Genomic DNA, 24,553 nt, shown 5'->3' on the forward strand with positions numbered 1-24,553 from the left:
TCAGAACATGCTTAGATGGTTTTGAATTTACAAGGGATTGAAATGCTTACCTGAACCTTGCTGTTAATGCAGCCAATTCTGGATTAAACAATATTGTCTGGCACAGCAATTGGGGGAGAGGAGGAGAGATTCTTTTCAATAGATCCTTGATAAACAAGTCAAATAAGCCTTTTATAACATGGGATTTGAAGCAACGTCTTGGGTTTCCCCAATATTATTCTCTGTTCTGAGTTCATTTTATATTAATGTTTTGATCTCTTCCTCCCTCCTACTGTGTCTTGGACTACTAATTCTGTTTCCCCCTCCCCCTCCTCCTTTTCTAGCCCACCCCCCTTGTGATTTCACTCTTTGGTGTTCTCAGAAATCATGCTCTTCAGTGCTGTTGTAGGGTTTGATTTCCTGCTTCCAGGGGACTGGTGCCTATGTTTACCCTTCCCTCCCCAGGGGCGAGTGCACCCAAAGCCTTGAGTATCTCCTGACTCTTTCCTCCCCACAAGCATGAGGAAAGGTTGCTCCCCAATCCCATGGAAACCAGGGAAAGGGGGGGTGAAGAACTACTTCACCTACATGGAAAGAGAGCAGGTTTTCTTGATAGCTTTTCCCCTGAGCATCCAGGGGAAGGAGTTGCAGAGGTCTGTGCGTTCTCTCCTCCCACACCCAACCAGTGACTTTGCTCAGGATTGTTGTCTCTTCTGACTGCTAGGTCAGTCTTCTGCAGCTACTCGCAGGTCATTACCTGAACCAGCCGGAAACAGCACACAGATCACTGTTTCTACAGTATTGATGCTTCTCCCTTTCCCATCCCACTTCCCCACACCAGACTGTGCTTAGAGCATTGCAGGGCAGGGTCTGAATGGTGCTGTTACCCAGAAAACCGTAAAATCCTTGAGACAATATCCAGAGGCAACTGTTAAGTTCAAAGGCAAAACTGACATTCTAACCAGCCATTGTAGTGGTTTGGTAACGCCTCTTCACTATGGCACCACCTTGCACTTCCAAACCATTTTATAAGGTCTCTAACTTTTCTACATTGCAGCCACCAGTTCCTCGAATACTGTTCAGGGTTGAGGGCAGGGGGAGAGGGAGGAGGGGAAAGAGTCAAAAATGATCTGGATGCTGCTGGTTAGTTCTGAAACCTTTTGCAGCTGTGTTTTAAAGTCTCTTATTTCAGCTGTTGGGCTAGACATCCAATCAGCTTCCTCTCTGGCATGTTGGAGACTGTCTTGTTGGGCATCAGCAGCCATGAATGAAAAGCCATGAATTTGTAGTCAGTCAAATACAGGACTGGTAGTAAGCAATCTCTGCATAAGAAGAACGCTTAAAGCTAGATTTTTTTTCCACTTGGAGTAGTGATGAGAAAATGGGCTTTCAGTACATGTCCTGGCAATTGATCTTTACCTGCTTGTTAAAGACGTTATTTTTGCTACACACACAATTGAGTAGTAATGATAAAGGCTCAAGGCATTTCCTGAGGAGAGCCTATTTCTGTACCATAGGCATTCAATACCAAGTGAGCATTAAGCCACGCAACCCCTGTGCCCGGTTTGCTGGGGCTACTGCAGGGCAAGAAGGGGTGGAGAATGGGGAAGAATCTATAGGCTTCTTTGCAGGCATTGTCATCACTAGTTAGGTAAAAGTTAATGGGGTTTATGGATGATAGATTTGTAGAATAAATAATACAGTAACAGATGGATTGACTTGAAAAGTCCGCTCCAGTTGGTTAATATAAATCTTTGTTTTTTAAATAGTCTTGGAACCAAGTTATCTCCATATGTAACAATATGATTTTAACACCGTGGTGTTCTCACCCTCCATCCTCTTTATATTTGTTGCACTCGCTTGTTGCCTTTTGTCTGACATTCAGAATGTAAGCTCCCTGGGGTGGGGGGGATTGCATTTTACCATGTGACTGTCAGAGATGGATTTCCAGTTAGGCACAGGCATGTGCCTAGGGGTGCCTAAAAGTTAAAAGTGGGTTAAAAGTTTCGTTTTTTTTTATGGCAAAAACACAAAGATCAGCTGTAGCCAGGGGATGCGCAGCGCTGAAGATGCTGTGCCTAGGAGCACATAAGGTGTAAATCCAGCCCTGCTGACTGTACAGTGCTTATGACATTGGAGCCCTGACTGAGACCGCTGGATATATATTTTTTAAATTTAGGCCCAGATCCTCAAAGGTGTTCTAGGCTCCTAAAATCATTGATTTCAATCAAGTTAGGAGCCTAAATACCTTTGAAGATCGGAGTCTTAAAACCTAAAGAGAGAGGATTCTAACAATTATCCTGACTGTCTAACATACCAGATTATTAAGGATGTTAAATATACCACCTTTCTGACCTATTCAATCTGGTAGCTCTAGTTTTCCTCATGTCTGCAGCTGCTGCCCATGTTTTCCTAATAACAAAGTAGGGAGGTTATATGTGACAATCGGCAACAATTGCGAGAAACGTGTAATTGTGCACATGCTAGATGTCAGATGGAGTTTGTCTAAGCTGATGTGAAGCCTGGAGGACTTTGCTTTTCCTTCTGATGCTTTTCTGACTTTTTGTAAAGTAAATGAGCTTATCCAGGGCACATGACTGGAAAAGCTTTCCAAAGCAACTCGTATTCTAGTTTGAGACATTCTTGACTGTAGATAAAAATGCGTGTGGTGGGAAGCCAGACAATCTGATTAGAACAAGGGCAAATTACATAAAAGGGACAGGTTTCAGAGTGGCAGCTCTGCTCGTCTCTATCCGCAAAAACAAGGAGTCCTTGTGGCACCTTAGAGACTAACACATTTATTTGGGCATAAGCTTTCATGGGCTAAATCCCACTTCATCAGATGCATGGAGTGAAAAATACAGTAAGCAGTATATATACAGCACAGCCCATGAAAAGTGGCTAGTCAGTGCATGAGAACCAGGAAGTGAAACTTGATTATAAAAGTGAAATTAATTAGTCCTACTCCCCCAGTTGAATGAAGTGCAAAATATATAAATGGTGCAAATACATTGACTTTTGAATGATATTTCTGTTTTAATACTTGAAGGTATTGCCAAAATAACTATCACACTGGTGCATTGTATTCTCAAATGCAGCTAGCTCTTTTTGGAGAGATTAAGTGTCTATATATTAAATTATTTCATGAGAATTTAACTTTACATTGTCTTATTAGGAAGTCAAGTTACTTCAAATACTTTGCTTTCTTGAACTCCTTGACAAAACAGTGAAGTGTCATCACTTGCAGAGAAAAATGAGGTGTTTGGTTTATATTCACATTCTTGTTTGTTCTCCCTCTCTTTGCAGGGAAATTTGTTTGATTTTCTAAGGCTAACAGGTTGGCGTGGGTCCAAAGTACTTTATTTTGGTGACCATCTGTACAGCGATCTTGCAGTAAGTAGAACCATGTCTGCTTCTGTTTAATACCAACACTGCTGAATTTTTTGTTTTTGTTTTGTTTTTGTCTGCTGGAATTTAAGAAGGACTTAATTCTTGTCATAATTTTATCCTGTTTTTACTAAGATACCTTTGCATTGATCCAGGTAGAACCCTCTGCTGTGGCTTTTTTAACTTAGTTTTCCTGTTTAAGTGTGTTTTGAATTTAGTGGAATTAGAATATTCCTATGAGAAAACAAAGCCCTGTTGAACTGAATGGTGTGGCTGTGTGTAGGGAGAAGGTAGCAAGAGACTGAGTTTATAGGAATTGCTCAGGTCAGTAGTTCTCAACCTTTCCAGACTACTGCATTCCTTTCAGGACTTTGATTTGTCTTGCATACCCCAAGTTTCACTTCACTTAAAAGCTACTTGCTTACAAAATCAGATATAAAAACACAAAAGTGTCACAGCACTGTAGTACTGAAAAATTGCTGACTCTCTCGTTTTTACCATATAATTATAAAATAAATCTATTGGAATATAAATATTGTACTTACTTTTTCAGGGTGCCCGATCCCTGCTGCCCAGGACTGAAGCATGTAACTTTTAGTTTTGCAGGGCCCGCTGTGGCACAGGGCGCCGGGCAATTGCCCTGCTTCCCAGCCCTGAAAGCTGGCCTTCACTTGCAAACCCTCCCCCACACCCCCACCTCCTCCAACCTGTCCTGCAATGGTTGAGAAACACTGAACGAGGCAAATATCTAGATAGTTGATGTACCCCCGGAAGACCTCCGCGTATCCTATGGGGTATGCGTACCCCTGTTTTGAGTTGAGAACCACTGGCTCAAAATCTTTCCATCGGCAAACGTTGGAGGACAAAGTGAGTAGAATGGAGCTATGTTACCACCACTGTGTCGAAGGAAAGAAAGCAGTGAAGAGAGATGGACTGGAAGATACAGTGGTGATCTCCCTTTTCGTGTTAATTGTTGCTTATGATTAGGGCTTTGTTTTTGTCACAGAGGTCATGGAAGTCACCGATTCTCTGACTTCCTGCAACCTCCGTGACCTCTGCATCAGCTGGTGTGGCTGGCCCCAGGGTCCGCCTGAGCAACAGTCCCGGGCGGGGGGGGCAGGAGCAGCCGCAGTTTGGCAGTTCCCAGCAGCAGTCCTGGGGCTGCTGGAGCAGTGGCTGGGGAGGCTCCCTCCCCTCTCTCCTCTCTTCCCCCCCCTTCCCGGGTGGCAGCTGGTGCAGCCACTGACCTTTCAGGCCTCAGCGCCCCCCCCCCCGCCCCCCCCATATACACACAGCTAGTGCCACAGGCTTCCCCCCGCCCCAAGATTCAATCAGGGGTATTTTTAGTAAAAGTCATGGACAGATCACAGGCGGGCGGGGGAAAGCCTGTGACCTGTCCATGACTTTTTTACTAAAAATACCCTTGATTAAATCGTAGCCTTACTTATGATCACCTTTCCTCAGTTTGTTTTGGTATCCCCACTATGCTTATCTTAGCCTATCTTTTGTTGTTATACCATTGCCTACTGCCCATCTTATTCCTGACATTGATATGCTTTCATATTGTTTGGCAGGTACTCGTGCTATCGTTGAATTATGATTTTAGGTATTTCTGGTTTGTCACTGACATGTTTCATAGATTATAAAGCCAGAAGGGACCACGTGATCATCTAATCTGACCTTCTGTATAACACAGTCCATAGGATTCCCCTAAACTAATTTCTGTTGGGTCTTGATTGAAAAATTCTCACTGATGGAGAATCCACTGTTTCACAGACTGCACTACCCACTGTGTTTTTACTATTTTCTGTGTGGTTCATCTTCTCCAGTAACTAGGAAGGCATCAGACCAAGTGGATAGTTTTGGCTATTGTGTCTGAGCTTCTGAGGCAATAAACTCCTAATACTGCAGTGCATGAATCACTACATCATGGGGACAAAAATCCCAAAGTGGTGCCTTTATATTCTAATATGCATCCTAAATGTTAATGTCCAGCTGAGGCACTGTGGTCAGTGAGTTTATATTCAGAAAAGCAATCTACTTGGCTGTTCTTGACTTTCTGCTGTGGCTCATTCTAATGGGTGGTTCCCTTTTAACCTGGCATTTGTTCAACCCAGTTGACTGTAGTTTTTTCATAACAAGTATTGTTTCTAAGGTGCCAAGGGATCATATATTTTTCCCATGACCTGCTATTTGGGCCTTTTTCCAATCTGGCTCCCTCAGGCAAGAGCGGAGTATTCTGCTTTTATAATACAACAGTCTTAAATGAATCCATGGTGTCAACAATTCCATGTCTGCTTCAGAAGACGCCAATCATTTGTCTAAACAAATTTTTAAAGTCTTCCCTTTCTAAAAAGGGTAACAATTTGTAAGATCTTATTTCAAGTTTGCTGATGGCCCTCGAGGCCTATCTCCGTGAAATATACATCTGTGTATAGATGAGACCTTTTTTTTTTTAAATTTAATTTTATTTTTTTTAAACGCAGCTAAAAATTGGCTCTGTCTTTAACCTGGCCATACAACTGAGACTGCAATGGGGCAAGGAGTTATTTGGCTTTGTCTGCTGTTATTCCCTGCGTCTGTGTGTCGGGGGCACTTTATGGAAAACTCTACCCCTGGCATTAAAGAATGGTGATGTAGCCCTGCAGTCTAGTGCAGAACTTGATTGCTTGGTCTTTTAGCTCACAGAACAAGGGGTGGAGGGTGTGTCTGGAAGAGGAACCCGAGTGTGTCATGTAAGAGCCTTCATCTCTGAACCAATTTAACTGCCCTGGTTTTTGGAAGAGATTAGCAGAGACCTCTATTTTCCCTGCCGTACAGGAAGCTGAGGGCACCATTACAATGATGCTCCAGACCCTGTGAGCCAGTATTTTCCATAGGATAAAAACACTAACATTCAAGCCAGTGATACTAAATGGAGCAAAGCTGCTTTTCTGAAAACTCTAGTCCTGTTCCTCAAAACCACTTACACCGGAGAGTGTTGTAAGATAAAGTGTAAAATTCTGGGTTGCTTTCTAGGACTTAATGCTGCGTCACGGCTGGAGGACGGGAGCCATTGTACCAGAACTGGAACCTGAAATCCGGATCATTAATACAGAGCAGTACATGCACTCGCTGACCTGGCAACAGGCACTCACAGGGCTGCTGGAGAGAATGCAGGTAAGATGGAGCAGAGCCAGGCTAATGAGTCTAACTAGTCTTCAACTCTCAGAACTAGGGTTTAGATTTTTGGCTTGGGTCAGATTGCATTTGGTCTCCTTGTGCCCCTGTAGACTGGACCATTCTGATAAAACTGCTGCATGGCATAGTATTACTACTTGTCTATTCTCCAGTTAGGTCCCAGACTAGAATAGCAGTGGTGTTTATCAATAAGAATTTAAGGTAGTGTGGCAGAGGTGGAGTTGCTGGTAGCATACTTTTTTTTGATGAGGAAATACAATTCCTTCTGCATACTAGTCTGGTGGTACATGGGGATGGGTGTCTACTACGCTGGCAGGTGACTAACATATCCTCCAAAATATGTTCCACATCCTGCTGGTCTCATGGCAACCTGAAGTTCTAATTAACCATCTCTCATTCCTTCCCCAGTATCCTTTCCACAATTATAAAAGCGAGTGGGAGGGCTAACTATCGGAAGAATGTTACTCTGATTTGTGAAATAAAACAGACTGGAAGCAGCTTTCCTGTCTGTCGCTAGGCTTTCATTTCCACTAATTTAATAAATGATGGCACTTTTCATAACATGATGCAAGTCCTAAAATCAAATCCCTGCTAAAATGGAGTCTTTAAATCAGTGTACGTTATAGATCCTCCGCAGAGCTCAAAGAATGGTTTTGCATGTTATCTGTTAACTTGCTAATCATGACTAAGAAAGCAGTGGGTGAGCACTTACCTTTCATCTCTGCAGACCTGAATTTCAGTCTGGCTTAGTCTAATAGGGGACTGGGGAAAATGAGTTTGAGATGCACAAGGCAATTTAATGTCAAAGAAATTTGTAGGTGTCAAAACTGATTGGAGGAAGATTACCCTATGCATGTGCTATGGCAACATCAAGCCACTGCTGTTACTGCTTCCCTCTTTAGTCACCTAAACTCCTGCACAAATATAAGGCAAAAAACCCACAGTGTATGACTTAACCGAAGTTTTCGTGAGGATTCTTTGTATCCTCCACAGACATTAATATGCTATAAGCAACCAACGCTCTCTGCTAGATAGTGTTGGGGGATTAACCAGTGACTACTCTCTAAACCAAGTAGTGCACAGTTGTGGTGCATCTCCTAGAGCACAAATACTAGAGAGTAAAAGCAGGGAATTTGGTGGGTTTACAGCCTGTCTCACAATTTGTATTTTTTCTTAGTCACTGACACTTACAATTATCAACAGTAAGGAGAAAATTAAAGACGTTGCTGAGCTGAGGGCCATAGACAGATAACTGGCACCTAGTTGATAGTGGCACTATCACCTGCAGGAAAAAGGATTTGAGAAAAGTCTGTGTTTAGATTTAACTCTTTTACTGGGCTTTTTTGTTCTAGATGTATCAAGATGCAGAATCAAAGCAGGTGCTGCTGGAATGGATGCAAGAGCGTCAGGAAATTAGGTGACTCAATGTATCTAAATCAGAGCGCTTTAGGATGAGCATGCAAACTTCCCTTCCTTGCAGAATATTCCTGTGGAAACTCTAAATTTGTGAATATGCTCCTATGAATGTAGATATCTTGAAATCAAGGATTGGATCTCCAGTGCCCAGTTCGTTTCTGATGATTGTAGCTAGTGAAGCAGTGCAACTTCTAAAAGTGAAGCTGGGCTGAGCTCTGTCCTTTATTCAGAGGTCTGCTGTAAGAGATTTCTCTGTGAAATCTAATAGAATTTTTAAGCTAGCTACACAGCTATCTTTTCACAGTGCAGAAAATATTGTCATTCCACCTGCATTCACTCCACTGATGCAACCACTTAAATGACAGATTCCACTCCAGATTGTTTTCATTGCTATCTATATTTTTCCATCCAAAGAAGCTGACTTGGCAAGTCCTTACTCACATGAGTAAGTGTTGTAGGCTCCAGGCCTAAATGCCTAGGCTTTCATCTTCCTTGTTCACTTCAAGAGCTTGGCTCAGGAGCCTACTCACCGTTTACTTAGATGAAACTAGGCATCTTGAACAAACTTGTTTCAATTCAGCCCTGATGAGTCTTGCTTTATCCTGTTAACATTAAAGTTTAAGCAATATAGATATATAAATTCTTCCCACAGGGCAGGACTCCTATGGCAGGCGTGGAATGACTTGGCAGTGGATATCAAACCATTGTCTTCATCCTCCCTAAGAGGAAATTGTAGCCCTTGCTGCTTACGTTTACTAGGTCCATTAGTACCATCACTTCTGGGTAATCTTCAATCAAGGTTAGACTCCAGTAATAATCTCTTGCTGTCTTTTCTATCACAGCACAGCCCATAAGGAAAGTACCTGCCCTGGTGGTTTTGGTACCCTGAAATTTTAAAGCCTTGTGCAAAGTATCTGTTTCCAAGGTCTGAATTGTCAAATTAGTTACAAAATCTCTGTTAATAATAATTTCTCTGAATGTTAGCCCGTGCAAACCAAGTCCTCTCCTTTCAGGTCCCTTTCGAAGAACCTATTCAATCCTCAATTTGGGAGCATCTTCCGAACCTTCCACAACCCAACTTACTTCTCTCGGAGATTGATCCGGTTCTCTGATATCTACATGGCATCCATCAGCTGCCTGCTGAACTATGATGTGAACTTCACCTTTTTCCCCCGGCGCACCCCTCTGCAGCACGAGGCGCCCCTCTGGATGGATCAGCTCTGCACCGGTTGTATGAAGACCCCCTTCCTGGAGGAGATGGTGCACATCCGATAAAGGGAAAGTGTGTGAGCTGAACTTTACAGTAATGTAGTGCTAGAATTGTTTGTACAAAGGGTCAGGCTGTTTGGCCATGGATTGTCTATCGTTAAAGGTGATTTTAACACGGGTGTGGGTTGTGCGTTGTCCCTGACCATCACTGAACCTTGCCTTCCAGCACTTCCAAATATCTTCCTTGCCAGCAAATTGGTGCTTAAGTTAAATGGAAGGGAGATATGATTGACTATTTTAACTAGCAAAGCATTCTCAGAGTTGGGTAGGTAGAAGTAAACCAATCACAGCAAGCTTCATTTCATGAGCCCCTAAAGTTTTTAAAACTCCATCTTCAGTCCTTGCCCAAATTCTGGCCCCAATCTTCTTATAGGGGTAGCTGAAATTAGGCTCCTAACACTGCAGTTAGGCACCTTAGCTAGAAGTGGCCCAATTCTCAGAAGTGCTAAGCAAACCCACCACTCTTCTCTCCCATAAATTTAAAGCTTTATTCAGCGCCTCTGAAAGCTGATTTTAGGCAACCTAACTTTTGAATGTTTTGGTCTCCGAATATAGTGGCTTTTTTCCTTCACTTATAGAAACAGTTCAAAAGCTAAGATCGTGACACACACTGCTTAGAAGGTGCATTTTTGCAGCCTTTGAAATTAAAATCATGTACTTGCCATGTCTTTCAGGATTGTTTTGAAAAGCATTGAAGCTAAATTAATCACTAGATAATAATGGATTTTAAATCTTTGATTATGTCCTAGTCTTAAATATATTTAAGTCAACACTTAGTTTTCAGTGTTAAAATTTATTTGCTGGAAAAATCAATTAAAACACTACCTTAAATGACATAGCTTTGTTTTATAGTAAAGAGCTTAGAGCTCTCATCTTTTCAATAAGATGAGCAATGCCTTTGTATTTGCACAAATTGGGCCTTATTCTGAAGTCATGGGCTGGTGTGAAGCTACACCACCCCCAATGTAAAACTGAGATTAGAATAAGGCCTGTTCGTATTCTTGACTCATCAAGGCTGTTCCGACAGTTGTGGAAGAGATTATTCTGATTCAGTAGCGGGTGGGGGGGGGGGAAGCAATGAAGGATAAATTGTGATCAGGCATGGAGAAGTCGGTGAATCTTGTGTTAAATATATTTTTCCAAAAAATGAAACCAGTGTTGTTGACAATGGATGGGGATTACTTTATGCCAAATATCTTTGGGTAGGAGACAGTGATTTCTAGCTATAGCTCTGCCTCGGCTTCTGTTTAGTTAGAAAATTCACAATGACAAACTTTAGATTACTTTTTTTTTTTTTTTACAAGTGTAGAATGTCTGTGTAACTGGAGGGGTGGAGCCACAGGAGTTGGAAAGGGCCAACCCCAGCCAGAGAAGCATAACTTCTATGCTGCTGCTTTGTGATGGAGTACTTTGCACACACCATATCACTTAATCTCTTCTGCACGCTGCCAGGAATCTTACTACCGCTCTTTCAAGTAGTTGGAAATATTATGACAAGGATGAAAGCACTGAGAGCTGCTCCTAGACAGGGATGCTATTAATAATAATCCTCCCTCCACCCTTCTCGGGTCAAAGCTGGCCTATAATTCAGCTTTGTCAGCTCTATACAACCCAAAGCCATATGGAAATGTTACGCTGAAACCCATATTTTAAAACATTCCCCTGTAATGTTTACACCCCAAACATGTGTGCTAACCCATGAGAACCTGTCTAAAGCTGAGAGAAATAAAACTCTCTCTTTTCTGGTTTAATCTTAAAATAAATGGTGGCAGGAGTAGTACAACACTTGAAATGAAATTTAAACTCTATGCTTGTATCTGACATGAGGGATGCAGTCAGTTTACATCCTTGCAATTGTCAAAGGAGTTTCTAAACACAGAAAGCAGTAACATCTGACTGAAGTCTATATCGCCATAAAACAGACGTATTAGCATAAATATCCCTCCTCCCCATTACATCGATGACACCCTCTTTTTTCTGCCTGCCAATAGAAATTTTTCAGCTGTGCTTAAAATCCGGGCATGCTGTTTATTTCCATTTAGAGACACTTCCGCTTAGTGGGAGAAGCAATTAAGTGGCTAACTGCTTTTCTGAAGAAAAGGCATACAGCCTATTTGAAGCCTTTTCCACAGCCCAGCATCATCTCGCCCAATTCTGGTGTACAGTTTAGAATGGCAAGGCTATGGATGGAGGCCCCAGTTGCCACCTCATCTTTCTTTCTTTTAACTGCCTTTCTCCTTCCCTGCTCTGGGACTGAGCGGGGTTGGGTTTGCAACCACAGGAGCCTCTGCTGCATCACCTCCACCTCTCGGCTGGAAGGGAAGAAGCACCCCTGAAAGCACCATGTGAAAAAAGAATGTTCTCCCAAGCTGACAGTGAGGGAAACGTGACTAGGAGGGCCTCATCCAGCCATCCCAGGGGAAGTCTGGAATGCAAGGACAAGAGGTTTGTGGGGCTCAAGTGCCCTGCCCCTCCCCTCCCCCATCTTGAAGTGGATGCTGAATGCTGTAGGGAAAGAGCTCCTAACAAAGCCCCACTCTTCCCAATGGCTGACCTGGCAGAGCAGGACTCAGAAGGCAGTTTTTAGAAGGCTTCAGGTACTGTGGAAGGCCACAGCAGCACACCTACATCCACAAGCAGTAAAAAACAAAACAAAACCAAAAAAAAAAAAAAATAGCAAGAAAAACTATTCACTGCCTCACCCTCCTGTGCTGAAGAAGGGGAGCTTTCTGACTCTTAATCTGAGCAGGACTAAGGGAAAGCTCAACAATGATTTATTTTTGGTGAGAAGTTTTGAGTCTATGTTCAAAAAGGCCTTTTATAGGCCATTACAATGTGGACTTTGTCATCTGCAGAGGCCTTGTTTTCCAGTAAGGGGCTGTAGGTGGTAGGGCATGTTCCTGTTAATCCTTACTTTTGTTCACTGCTCTCTACTTTCCAGACATAGGAGAATTGCAGGAGATACTGGGCTGCAGAATGTCTCAATGTCCTTTCTGCTAGCAGCATCTCCCACAAGCTTACCCTGTGGGCTCTCTGCCTAGTGCACTGGGTTTCCTTTGAAGTTCTTTGTTACTGATTTTTTTCTACATAGCTTTGGAATGATTCATGGGGCTGCAACTGTGAACCAACTCTGGGAGCTGCTGAATGGAGGAGCTCAGACATAGCAGGATTGTGGGAAACCGTGGAAAGGAAATTGATGTTTGAAATTTTCCATTCAGTGTTAGGGCTAAATTGTGGTGTGAGAAGCTAAAGATTACTGTATTCCTCCTATGCACTAGGGCAGCACAGCCAAGTGCATGATTTCCTTTACTGTGTGTAAGATATGTTGTAGGAGCAGTACTTGCTTGCCCCAAAGAAATCAGGGCAGAGTCCCCCAAGCACCAGCCCTGGAGTGTCTGCTTCTGAGGAGGATGGATTTGGTGGGGAATGCTAACTAACTTATCAAGAGCTGTGAACTGACTGACTGCCGTATAATGAAAGTTTATCATGATGGAACCTTGTTTTCTATGTACTGTAGCAAAAGGTCAAGCTCAGGTTTGAGCACCTTTAATCTGTAGCAAAGTTTTGGTACATGAGACTTGTGCAGCTGGGGGAAGTATAAGAGGAACAAAATATCAGTGGCTATAATTACAAGAAATGGCATCTTTCATCTGGTGCAGGAAGATACAGAAATTTGTAATTTCACCATTCCACATCACAAGTGTTTTATCTGGACTGAGAACATTAGGGTGGGACAGTGTTAGGATAGGTGAACTTCATTTTAAAATCTACATTTTAGACTTGTGCCTATACAGAGAATTCTTAGTGCATGTGTGGCTTTGAAGGGGAAGGCTTTTATGTGCCTAGTAGACAGACTGCCAGTGGCTTATTGCTCTGTGCCAAGTTTAAATCCCATAGCAGCTAGGGAAAATGTGTAAAATAATCCAATGCCATAAAACAGTATTAATGCAGCAGCTGTGAGGACAGTAGGTAGAATAAAATGTTCTAGAATATCTTTGGCAGTGAGTAGCAACTCTAACCACAGTTGAACATGATACCTCAAGTACATAAACAGGGTACCTGTCCTGGTGACTGGATGTTAAATGGCTTTGAGTTTGTTTTTTTTTAAACATTGAAACTATTCCACCTTTTGTTTGAACACCAAAATAACTAGCATTAATGTAAATAACTTGTTAAAGATTGCTATACTACTGCATTCTCTAGTGATGTAATGTCTTGGACTATCATGTTGTGATCTGTGACCCTGGAATTGTAATGTGTATGCTGCAACAGAAGAATGTTACCTCTGCTGTAGGAGCATCTGCCATATTGTGGTGGCAACTTTACCACTTGACAGACTGGGCATCCTCTAGATGCCTTTACTAAGACAAATAGTATAGCCACCCAAATTTGATGTAGTTGGTCTTCAAATAAATAGGAAACTCAAGTGGATGTTTGGCTCTCTGAAAATTTAACACACCAATGGTGGTTGTGTGGTTTGAGAATAATTTGAAATGTAGCATGTTGAAGTTCTTGTCTAAATAACTTTCTGTAGCTCATTGTGGTAGGTTCTTTTCTTTTAAACTTATATAGAAGTGTGGTAAATAAACAAAGTATCATAGTATGAAATAATGGTTTACCATCTGGTTTCACTTAACCACTGCAATTCTAACCCCTAACAGCTGAGAATCTGACAAGGAGACTTGTTCTAAAAGTGCAGTTTATTGAAGAACCACAATACTAATCAGCAAAACAGTGCAATGTGCACAGACTTCAGTCTAAGCCTGTTTGGGGAGTCATTAAAGCAAACAAACCAGCTGAATAAAAAGGTGTTTGTCATGCTCACCAGTTTAAAGGCTTAGAATCATTAGGTTTTCTGGCCAGACTGTTTTTTCCAGCTATCAGATGCTGTGTGCCACTCCATTTTATATATGTAATTTAGCCCTGGAGGATTATGACTGTGTAGTACTGGCTATATTTTACACATGGTACTATTATTTTAAAGCAACATTCTTCAGATGTATGTAGTGAATTTCCCCTCCTGCAGCTATGGAAGAATATCAGTGCAGAGCGCCACGTGGCAGCTTGGAGTCATGTGTTCGCTGTTCCAGTGAAGGTTTTCTTAGCTGCATCAACAAGGACATTCACTAGTCATCAGAGTAACTGCAGGTGTGTATGTCTTAGGGTAGTTCAACTGAGGTATCTTAGCTGTTGAGTTTGTTTGGTTTACTGTTAACCATTAGCTCACTCTTCATCTGCTTACCCCTTGCAGGACATGTGGGCAAGCTCCACTTAGCACTAGCATGCAACAAGAACATGGTGGTTTATTTTCCCCCTTTGTTTGGCTTGCTGTATGCTTTACTCAAGAATTCTGTGGGTGTCTGATAAATCTTCCCCCCTGAAAGAGTCCTGAAACAGACACAGAAACTGTTAGCATGGTCCTCAGCTGGCTCTTAACTTGACAAACACATCCTTTAAGATTCTAAAGTTAACCCTTGACTCACTACATGTTTAGCAGCAGGAATGCAAGGCTGGTTTCCTAGGCAATTCCAGTTCTGAAGGGAGTTCTCACTGCCCTGACACTACAGCGAACATCTTTACTGCAGTCTTCCCTACATGAAATTGCTATAGAAGTAGCAGCAGGTTGGGGTAAGAAGGGGACATCACCCTACCTCTGTACTGATCTCTCCCTGCAAAGCCTGAGTAAATAGACTAAGAGAAGAAGTTTCTCATTGGAAGAGGATACTGAGCCCTTGCCTGCTAAAACCCAGCTGTGGTTTCTGCCATCTAATTTATTAAATCAACATTGAAAACTTATTTACTGATGCTTTTAATTCAGTTTATAGGTGCAGGGTGCTTGCTTTTAACATGGTTAAAAATGTCAATGGGAGTTCAATGCCTGGACTAAAGAGAGGAGAGATTCCCCTTACCTTAGGTCAGGTCTACACTTAAAGGATAGGCTGACCCAGCTGTGTCACTTAGGGAGTTGGATTTTTCACACAGTTAAGCCACCTAAAGCCCAGTGTAGACAGCAGTAGGTTGACAGAATAATTATTTCATTGACTTAGCTACTGCCTCTTCATAAGGTGGACTAACTATAGTGACTGGGGAACCCTTGTAGCAAGTGACTATGCTGAAGCACTATATCTGTCTATGTCCAGAGATTTCTCTCCTGTCTGGCTCAAACATCCCTGTGATAAGTGCAGATTAAGGGTTGTTTTTACATCCTTACCAAATCCCATTCACCCCTACCAAGCATGAACTCCCCTTCCCCCAATTTGGTTAGGTTTTAAACAAGTGGTCTCACTTGTTTTGTTCTGATGAAACATTTTCTTACCTCAAATGGTTCACACATCAAGCTCTGGGCCCCAAAGAGAGGATTTGGGAATGACACTAAGGGCGGGTTCCTGGCCTGCTCTTCCTCTTCCAGGTCAGCCTGTATGCAAAGGTACAAGAGATTAGGTATCGATCTTCCCCATCCTCTAGAGGTGAGTTCATAATTACTGCAGTCTTGAGCACTTCTGTGGTTCCTTGCATTAACAAGGTAATGAAAATGAAATTGAATTACAGACTCTAGTTAGTAAGGCAGTGGAGTTTTTTCTTAAATGTAAAATCTTTTCCAAGATGCACAGAAAGGTAATTATTTTTATGAGCGATCAGTTAAGGGTAATTTAATCCATATTGCTCATTTACCTCCCACACTGGTTTCCATATTTCTAGCTTCCTTCTCCTCATACCCATTTATACCTGTTACCACACAACAATGCAGGTTTAAGGTGCTTAGCAACTTTTTAACATGTTCCATTGCCTAGACCAGACTCCTTGGTAACCTCACTCTAGTTTAAGCTGTAATTTACATGTATGCAGTCTGCAGACACCACACTACAAATTATCCAGTTCTTCCCATAGTGGCTAAATCATAGGCCTGGTCTACATAGCTATGGCATGAGGGTCAGGCTATGCCAATCTGAGCCCCAGTATAGACACAGCTAGGTCAATGGAAGAATGCTTAACTTACCAGCACAGGAAATACCCCTGCTGTCACAGTAGTCTGTGTCCACACTACAGAGTGGCATAGCTATGGCACTGTAGTGCCTACAGTGTAGACATGGCCCTAGTATTGCAAGTTATGGGGGCAGCAACAACCCCTCGTGAGAAGAGAATGTTGCAGTGACCCAAATTCTCATTAGATCTAGGCCAAGAGCATAGGGCTGTAGTAACACACCTTCATAAGCTGTGACAGTATAAACTGGAAGGTCAACCACATCAAACAATCCTTTATTGCAGCCTTAATAGTTATCTTCCCCCATGTCCCTTGTGCAATGGCTGTCTTACCTTAAAGAATTTACTTGTCATTTAAACCTCCCTCCACCCTCATGTTTAATAATTTTGATTAAAAGTAGGTGTGTCTCTCACCCAAGCCAACTCTTTGGGCTTGTATACATGGTGCAGTAACACGCACCAACTGGCCTGCGTAGACCCTCCTGGCACACACTAGGGAACTTTTAGGATGTGCCAGCAGTGGCCAGTTAGTTCACAACACATCTGTGTGCATTAGAATTTGCTTCATGTAGACAAGCCCTTAAAGATGAGAATTCTTAGCACTTCTCCATCCAAGTTCTTTTTCCAGAAATACATCCTGGGCAGTAGCCTAACAACAAGCGTAACAGATGGAAATACGTCTTGGAAAACTTTCTCAATGTTTTTATGGGGAAACTATTCATCCATGTCCAAAGGTCACATGTAAATGTGACTCGACAGGGAGAGGTTAGCTACAGGCTGACATTTAAATGCATCAGAAAGCAAAAAACCCCACAAGAGTTCTTAGCTGCATGCAGTCACCCAGTTTGGCTACTGTAACAGCTTGAGCTCTTATGCATATGACCATTGCAGTATGGATAACAGAAATGGTTTGTGCTTTAGTGAGAGAAGCTGAAGCAAGGTGTTTTGGGGTTTTTTTTTTTTTTTTTTTAATAGCGAATATACTTTTCTCCAAACCTGAAAGTAGTGGAACTGGAATCCTGGGGTTTTTATTTTTTGGTAGTAATAGGACACGCCGGCAACAGCGAATAACAGCAGCACCACAACAGCAGCGGATGTTACCCCGATGGTCACAGGAGGAGATGATTTTGTAGCATTAGTAACCTGTAATAGACACGCTAGGTTGTTTTAGTTCTGTGTCTAAGGCAGTTCTTCATTATGTATTTTAAGACAACTGGTGTGTTAAAAAAGCGTAAACTAAACTTTTTCACACCTTTGAAATAGAGAGCTGGCTACCTGGAACATTTATGCAGGTTTTTATTTCCCCTGTGTGCTGCACTCATTCCTGATCTGATCCCATCTTACACACACAGCTCAGACTGGAAGTGATCAACTATGTAGTAGAATAAACCAGTTAGTCCACTATCCTACTACTGCCTGGAAGTTTCAAAAGAAGCTATAATACATACACTGATGCATCTCATCATCACTACACTGGTTACCTTACATTCCGTTGTGCTCTGTTGTGATGTAAAGTTGTCTCCTCCCTTTGCAGATTTGGGACATGCCTTTACTCAGCACTATTACATTTTCAAGGCACGCAGCAATAGGCCGAACGAGAGGAGACTAGCTCTCTTTTTTTGTTGGTTGGTGGACAAAAAGAGTGCATATTTCAGACTGATGCTATCCGTTGGATTACTTAACAGCAGGGGCCTATGTTTTTGTACTGGTGCCACTTGTTTGCTTCATGCTGTTCTCAATGTTTTATAGTCCAGTCATAGCAATGGCTATGCAAATACATCTAAAAATGTACAGGTACCACACTCTCATGTCTTTGAACTGGCCATTAGCTGGTCCTCCTGTCCCTTAAAACAGCAGGCAGAAGGTGAGGAGGGCTGCTCTGCCATGGAGTCGGAGGCACACCTGCACCAGGTAGGCAGAAAGGATGCCTGTTCCAGCAATGGTCAAGGAGAAGAGGACAGACCTTTGCCGGGAAGCGAAACACTCAGGTATAGTTCTGTGCAGGGAGGAGGGAGTAGTTGGTAACTAACATACATGATCTGAGGTCAGAAGAACTCTCTGATGTGTATGTATAGCTCATTATACTACAGGAGAACTAAAGGGTAACTGACTCAGTACGCAGAGCCATTCACACTAAATTCATCCCTGTGTTGTATATCAATACAGTAGGTATATCTTAATACCTAGCAGCCTCCACCCAAAGATCTCAAAGTACTTTAATTTAGCTTCAACCCACTTGTGCTGTAGCTAAGTATTATCTCCATTTTACCAGTGGGAAAACTGAGGCACAGCAAGTTTACGTTACTTGCACAAGCCTCAGCTGTAGCCTTGTGCCCAAATGATCAAATAATTCTTGCTTTGCTTTACTGGGATTTCCTGCCACGTTACACCATACAGAATGCATTAGGATTGGCTATACGAGGACACACACTAACACAAAGGTCCGTTGATAAAATTCTACATGCTAGCGACTTCTAAGGCAAGCGCCCTACCCTTACCGAGCTATCTCCCTGCTCTCCACATCACAGCTACCCCGAAGAGTGGGAGCCCAAGCTTGTGTGGCCCCAGTCTGGTTCTTCACTGCAGCAGTGCAGAGTATGGCTAGGCTGGACTCTATTTAATGACACAGGCCGCAGCACAGTAGGGCCTTGGTGAACGCACCGAATGGGACTCGTCCTGTTCTGATGCAGAGTAACCGAACCCAACATGTGTTCTTAAACCTGCCATTTAAACTCTCAATGGAATTGAACAAGCAACTTGCCTGATTCAGGTGCACAGGCTGCCGAGGCATCCTCAGTGGCCCCTCGATGGCATGAATGATTCCATTGAAAGTCAGAATGTCCCACTGTACTATTAGGGTATTATTAACCACTTTGGAACCCTGTCACAAGAAGAAGCAGCAATATTAAGGGACTCAATGTGAATATGTTTTAGAAAAAGCCTTTTTGGACAGGAAACGCTACCCATTACCTAGACGCAAGAGAAGCTGGCTGAGTACTGAACTGGCCCAACATACTTACAGGGGGCTGCGTGCTATTCAGCAGGGGAGCATCTGCAATGAGAAGGTTGTAGCCGGAGCAGGAAGGTATAACGGTACCATTGGTGAGATTGGAGCTCAAGAGGAGAACATCACTCAGGGAGACATGGAGCTTCAGCTCCTCCCATGTTAATTTCTGAGAAAACAAAGTTTAGAAGTGAGAATGAGGCAGAGTCAAAAGCAGAGGGAAAATAAGTCAGGCATTTGCTGCTCTTTCAACATTTTAGTTGTATGCTGTCCAATGAGTCAACGGAGAAAGACTTCTTGGAGTGCAGTGTAGACAAGGCGCCAGACTAGTTCTTGCATTCCAAGCAAAAGAGAGCCAGAACAAACCCACTTCAGACATAAAACTCACTCAGCCATTCTGGAGCATGTTTCCCTAATCCTTCAAGGAAGCAACAACACTGTATTCAAATAGCTATAGATTCTGTGTCGCCAGTGATGAGAGAATCCCATATTCTCTCCAGCTTTCTCACCATATTGACCCCAAAGCCAGAATTCAAGGGTACAAAGAGAGTTTTATATGTGGTGTCATTGGAGAGGAAGTTGAGGAACTCAAGTCCATCTTGCGTGGCGTTGGTGTAATCCAGTAACATCTGGAAGAGAGAGAGAGAGAATTCTAAATTCCAGCCTGAAGCTGCGGGTTTGTCAGAACATTCTGGCCAGCAGAACCCAGGAGATGTGAAGTGAATTCTCCTCACCTTTGCTAGAATAGCAGAGACATTAACTGGCAATGAAAGGAAGCAGCTTGACTCTCCCACTGTGCATGGCACTTCAGAGAGCACACAATCTTGTCTTCCATTTCAATGATTTTTGTTTCCAAACCTTTGCGATCTGGGGATTCCCTATTATTCCCTTCTTTGCTTTGCTGAGGAGCATGTCCCTTCCCACTTCCCCGGCTAGAGAGAATGTGGCACCAACACTTACAGAATAGAAGGTTGAAAAGTTGGAGTGCTCAGCCAGCACAGCCAGGAGATTTCCACTGCAGGAGTAGCCGTCTCCAATGAACCCATCTCTACAATTACACCTCACATCTGCAAAGGGGAGAAAGATGTGAGCGGGACAGGATTGGGTGTGAGCTCTTCAGACAACAAATACACTGAACTATTGCTTAGGATTTCTGTCCATGCGGAAGGCAGCTGTGGTCCAGTGGATAGAGCTCTGGACTAGGAGTTCAAATCCTGGCTTCTCTGCACCATTGCGTAAGCTTGGGCAGCTCACTTAACCCCCAGTGCCTTAGTTTCTCTATCTGTAACAGGGAGGCTCAAAACACTTACTTGCCTTTATAAGGCACTTTGAGATCTCTGGTGCTTCATGTTATTAAATAAGAATGTTCAGGGCATAAACCAATGTAGTGGAAACCGGCAAGTGTAGCGTTTACAGAGAGACAGTGTATTGCAGATGTGTTGGGTAGGTTTTCCCCTTGACGCTGTGGTGTGTGCATAATCAAAAGGAGCATAAATTCTTGATATAACACGCCTTTGAGATACAAACGTGTGTAATCACATTCCCTGCTGCAGATTCCAACAGAGCCAATACTGAGTCTCTCCATACCTTTAGCTCTGTAGCAGAAAGCATCCCACCTCTCAGTCAAGTTTTTTCGGGAGCCATAATCCACAATGCCAATGTGGTTGGAGCCACAGCTGGGGGTCGGGTATACAGTTGGGTATCCTGCAGTGCCATTATTGAGCCAACCAACTAAGCATAGATGGAAACCCATCTGCAACAGGAAAAGAAGTTGTCCAGTGAGAGACAGGATTGTATGAGCCATGAATCAGTTTCTATAACGGCACTGATTCATTTTAGTATTCTCTACTGAAAGCCCTGTATAAAGGAGATACCCCTGCCCTTGTAATTCATACACTGCTCTCCACTGCCCATCCTGGAAGGACATCATTTTACTTAGGCAAACAGAAACCTGATGCTTCATTGGCATAAAGCATTATCTTTTATTGGGCAAGAGAAAGACAACCAAAGTTGGTTCAAAAGTTATTACCTCCCGCACTTTGTCTCTCTAATGTCCTGGGACTGATACGGCTACACCACCACCCCATACTGTTCATTTGCCTGGCATTTATCCAGCCCATCAAAGCACATCAGCCTCAGCCCCACTGCTCTGGGGCACTGTGGCTCATACACAGCTTCAGCGCGTTCCCATCACAGAAAAAGAAGTGCAAGGCACCTGGCACTTTGAAGGGATAATATCTGTTGAAATAGCTAATGGCCACGTGACTCGTGTGCCCGGCTGCTGTAATGGACGCACTCAGAACCCTGTATAAAAGAGCACTTGCCCTGGGTTGCTTCCCACATTGCTGCTAAAGCTGGGATTCCAACCCAAAGGAGAGGTGCCAAAAAGCCAAAACGAGGTGGATCACTGCGCCCAACACCAAACTGGCGCTTTCAGGCCCATCGAGGTACAAGAGCTGGCTCAGCTGTGACTCTGCTTTTACCTGCTGAGCTGCTAAGAGCTGTTGGAGAGTGGCCAAAGCAGCGTCTTCAGCCAGGCAGGCAGCCTCAGCCTCCCCGTAGGTGAAGCTGTACTTCCCTCTTGGCGATTGGAGGTGGAACACGCCAACGGTTTTGTCTGGAAAACAACCATGCCAGTGCATGTCACTTCACAGGGAGCTCTCCGGAAACACAGGTTCAGGGCCTGACTGGGAGAGAGCCCTCTGATCTTACAGCCAAAAATAATCTCAGGCACAATTTTAGGGGCATTCGATTATTCCTGCAAATCAGCAAGGTGGCTGCATCTGAAGATCCAACATAATATATATTTATAAAGTGCCTTTCACCTAGATCCTAAATACTTCTCTACACAAATGTGTGTGCGTGTTTCTCACTCTCACACCTAGAGAGCAAGGGCCAGATTCAGCAGCTGCTGGACACCACATTGGCAATGCCAAGCTGCCAGTGTACACCACTGAATCTGACCTTGCAGACCTAATCTACTTTTGACATTTTAAAGGATATATACACATACCAGCAGGGTTATCTATCATTAAAATACAGCCACTTCTGGGGGGGAAGATGGAAGCCATTCTGCACCATTGCTCCCTAACTCCATACTGGTTATTGACTCAACCTAGACTCAGGGGGAACAGCACCACCTACTGACCCAACTCCACCACTTCCTGCTGCATGAGGGCTTTTCTTCGAGTCTCTTCCAAGCAGCTTGACCTTGTTTAACTTGTGAGATTTTACACATTAACAAGTGACAGAGGCAAGAGAGTGAGAATTTTAAGGGACCCTTGAGCCCCCACTGGGTCTGAGGTAGAAATCTCAGGGGAGGAAACAGGCTTTATGTCTGATAGAGCCTGGGGCCGGAAAACGGGCTACCCATCTCCTCTGTGCAGGGTGGTCTGAAATAAGAGGTGACAGAACTGCCTCTGCCTCCCCAACTCGTGTTTTCTGAAGAGGAAAGTGGTGGCAACAAGGACTCGTACCATGAAAGTGCAGATCAGTGCAAATGGCCTCGGGGTGGCAGTGCCCGTTCTCTTCCAGGCAGCGGTTGGTGGGTGGCACAGCTTCCTCCAGGCACTGAATTCCGTTGCCAACATAACCCGCTTTGCACTCACACTTCCGAGCGTTCTGCAACACAAAGGAATCCCCGGGGCAGCAGGGAGGCCAGTCCTAGCGCTCGGGAACCCCATGATCTCCTGCTGAGGCCTGACTGGATCTAGCAATGGGGTTGCTGACCATCCTGAAATTTCTGGGCGAAGTTTGACCGTAACAGGACAACCTCCTGTCTTGCAACCCAGGCTGAGCTCCTCCCTGGGCCTGAGAAGTGGTGTGATCTGGCGGTGCCACCAGAGGCCATAATTGCAATGTCACAAGGTGACCCCGTGGAATATGCTCCCAACGTGGTGGCCCTACCCCAGAGAGGGGATGGGCTCAGTCACTGTGGGGGACAAATCCTATGTCCAGCCAAACTTACATGGAAAAATGCCCCTCCCACCCCCCAGGATTGCAAAGCAGCTCCGTGACTGCCACTCCTGCCGCAGGACTGGTGTCACTCCCATGGCCCTTGCCACCCAACCTCTTGCTAGGGGAGGGAGGCAGCAAGCAGAACTGTGTAGCACTGCCACTTCCAGATCCTCTCTGCACACTGCCCTGTACGGAGCAGAGCTCCATGGCACAGCTGTGACACACACCCCCACTCCCGCCTTCATGGGCTCTCCCAGTCCTGCCTCCCACTGCAGCAGAACAGTCACCAGCCCCTCTGCAAGAGACATGGTGCCACTGCGGGGGGGGGGGGGGGGCAGCTTTTTCCCCGTCCCACAGGCAGTCCCTCTCACACCATTCTTTGTTCCCCCCCACACTCTAGGGGACAGGGTTCACTCTAAGCAGAGAACACGCCATGCTGTATGGGGAGGAACGCTAACCCCTGAAAGCTAGCAGCAAGGCAGGCTTCCCCAACCTTCGGAGTATGGCACATGGTGACAAGAGAGCCCTGGGGAATCGGGCGGGTTGAATGACTGGGGAGGCATTGACTAGAAAGCTATTGCTCATGGCTCTTGCCATGTAGACTAGCTGCTGCCATTGCACCTGTGTGGTGGTGCCAGTGTTCCTCGTCCATCTCAGTGCTGTTCCCACAACATGGGCAGGGCAGCCAAATGCCTTTGGTGTTCACGACATACTTACTGGCCCAGTGCTGATGCACAAGGCGTGCTCGCTGCAGTCTCCATTCCTGCCATCCGCACACCTGTCTATGGGGCTGCAGACGTAGCCATCTCCCTGGTAATCCGGTAGGCAGGTACAGGAGAGCTGAACACCCACCTGAGTGCAGTTGGCATGCTCGCTGCACCCTCCATTGTAATCCCGGCACTGGTCAATCACTAAGGCAAGAAAGACAGTTCAGCCTTTTAACTCAGCAGGCTTTACAAGGGCCTGATCCTCCAGCCCTTGTTAGTGGGACAGTCCCCAGTGTGACTTCGGGAGAGTCCTGCATGGATCGATCTTCTTTCACAAATACCTTTTTGGTCTTTTCATACCACAATTAAATATTAGCAAACTAATGGCAGTGGGTGCAATTAGAGAGTAGCTGTATACTGCAGTGTGCCTGGCAGGAACAGGAATATTGCACAATAATGGATACAGGGATTGATATTTATTAATGGCATTCCCTGTAGATTAAAATAGAAACAGATCGTATACATTAAGGCTGAGATGGAATTAGGCATCCAAATCCCTTAGGCAGATTTGAAAATCTCAAGCCTAAATACTGATTGGTTGATAATGTCCTGCACTGTGACATTTAAATACAAAGCACCTGCATCATTCCACAAAGGTCTGGATCAGGATCAG

At 44.1% G+C, this 24,553-nt stretch overlaps 2 protein-coding genes across 8 annotated transcripts in view; one reads left to right on the plus strand and one right to left on the minus strand.

The window, feature by feature from the left end:
- NT5DC2 (5'-nucleotidase domain containing 2) overlaps nt 1-13,839 on the plus strand; it is a 62,498-nt gene extending 48,659 nt beyond the window's left edge. Inside the window, exons 11-15 of one of the 2 annotated variants that reach the window (XM_037904338.2) lie at nt 3,286-3,372; nt 6,385-6,525; nt 7,899-7,963; nt 8,976-9,248; nt 12,340-13,839. In XM_037904338.2, coding sequence (XP_037760266.1) covers nt 3,286-3,372; nt 6,385-6,525; nt 7,899-7,963; nt 8,976-9,237 — 555 coding nt within the window. In that variant the 3' untranslated portion in view covers nt 9,238-9,248; nt 12,340-13,839. The remainder of the gene's footprint in view (nt 1-3,285; nt 3,373-6,384; nt 6,526-7,898; nt 7,964-8,975; nt 9,249-12,339) is intronic. The other variant, XM_043552238.1, reaches the window with a different exon arrangement.
- A 74-nt stretch (nt 13,840-13,913) lies between these two features.
- The window catches only part of STAB1 (stabilin 1), a 98,648-nt gene continuing 88,008 nt past the window's right edge, over nt 13,914-24,553 (minus strand). For 5 of the 6 annotated variants that reach the window (XM_043552237.1, XM_037904337.2, XM_037904336.2 and 2 more), the window contains 11 exons: nt 23,891-24,084; nt 22,693-22,837; nt 21,700-21,833; nt 20,804-20,969; nt 20,177-20,283; nt 19,726-19,845; nt 19,233-19,385; nt 18,974-19,093; nt 17,209-17,355; nt 15,548-15,646; nt 13,914-14,619 (listed from right to left, as the gene is read on the minus strand). In XM_043552237.1, coding sequence (XP_043408172.1) covers nt 14,569-14,619; nt 15,548-15,646; nt 17,209-17,355; nt 18,974-19,093; nt 19,233-19,385; nt 19,726-19,845; nt 20,177-20,283; nt 20,804-20,969; nt 21,700-21,833; nt 22,693-22,837; nt 23,891-24,084 — 1,436 coding nt within the window. In that variant the 3' untranslated portion in view covers nt 13,914-14,568. Of the gene's footprint in view, nt 14,620-15,547; nt 15,647-17,208; nt 17,356-18,973; nt 19,094-19,232; nt 19,386-19,725; nt 19,846-20,176; nt 20,284-20,803; nt 20,970-21,699; nt 21,834-22,692; nt 22,838-23,890; nt 24,085-24,553 lie in introns of those variants that run through there. The other variant, XR_006292503.1, reaches the window with a different exon arrangement.

Source organism: Chelonia mydas, chromosome 7 (assembly GCF_015237465.2).
Source record: "Chelonia mydas isolate rCheMyd1 chromosome 7, rCheMyd1.pri.v2, whole genome shotgun sequence".
NCBI lineage: Eukaryota > Metazoa > Chordata > Testudines > Cheloniidae > Chelonia > Chelonia mydas.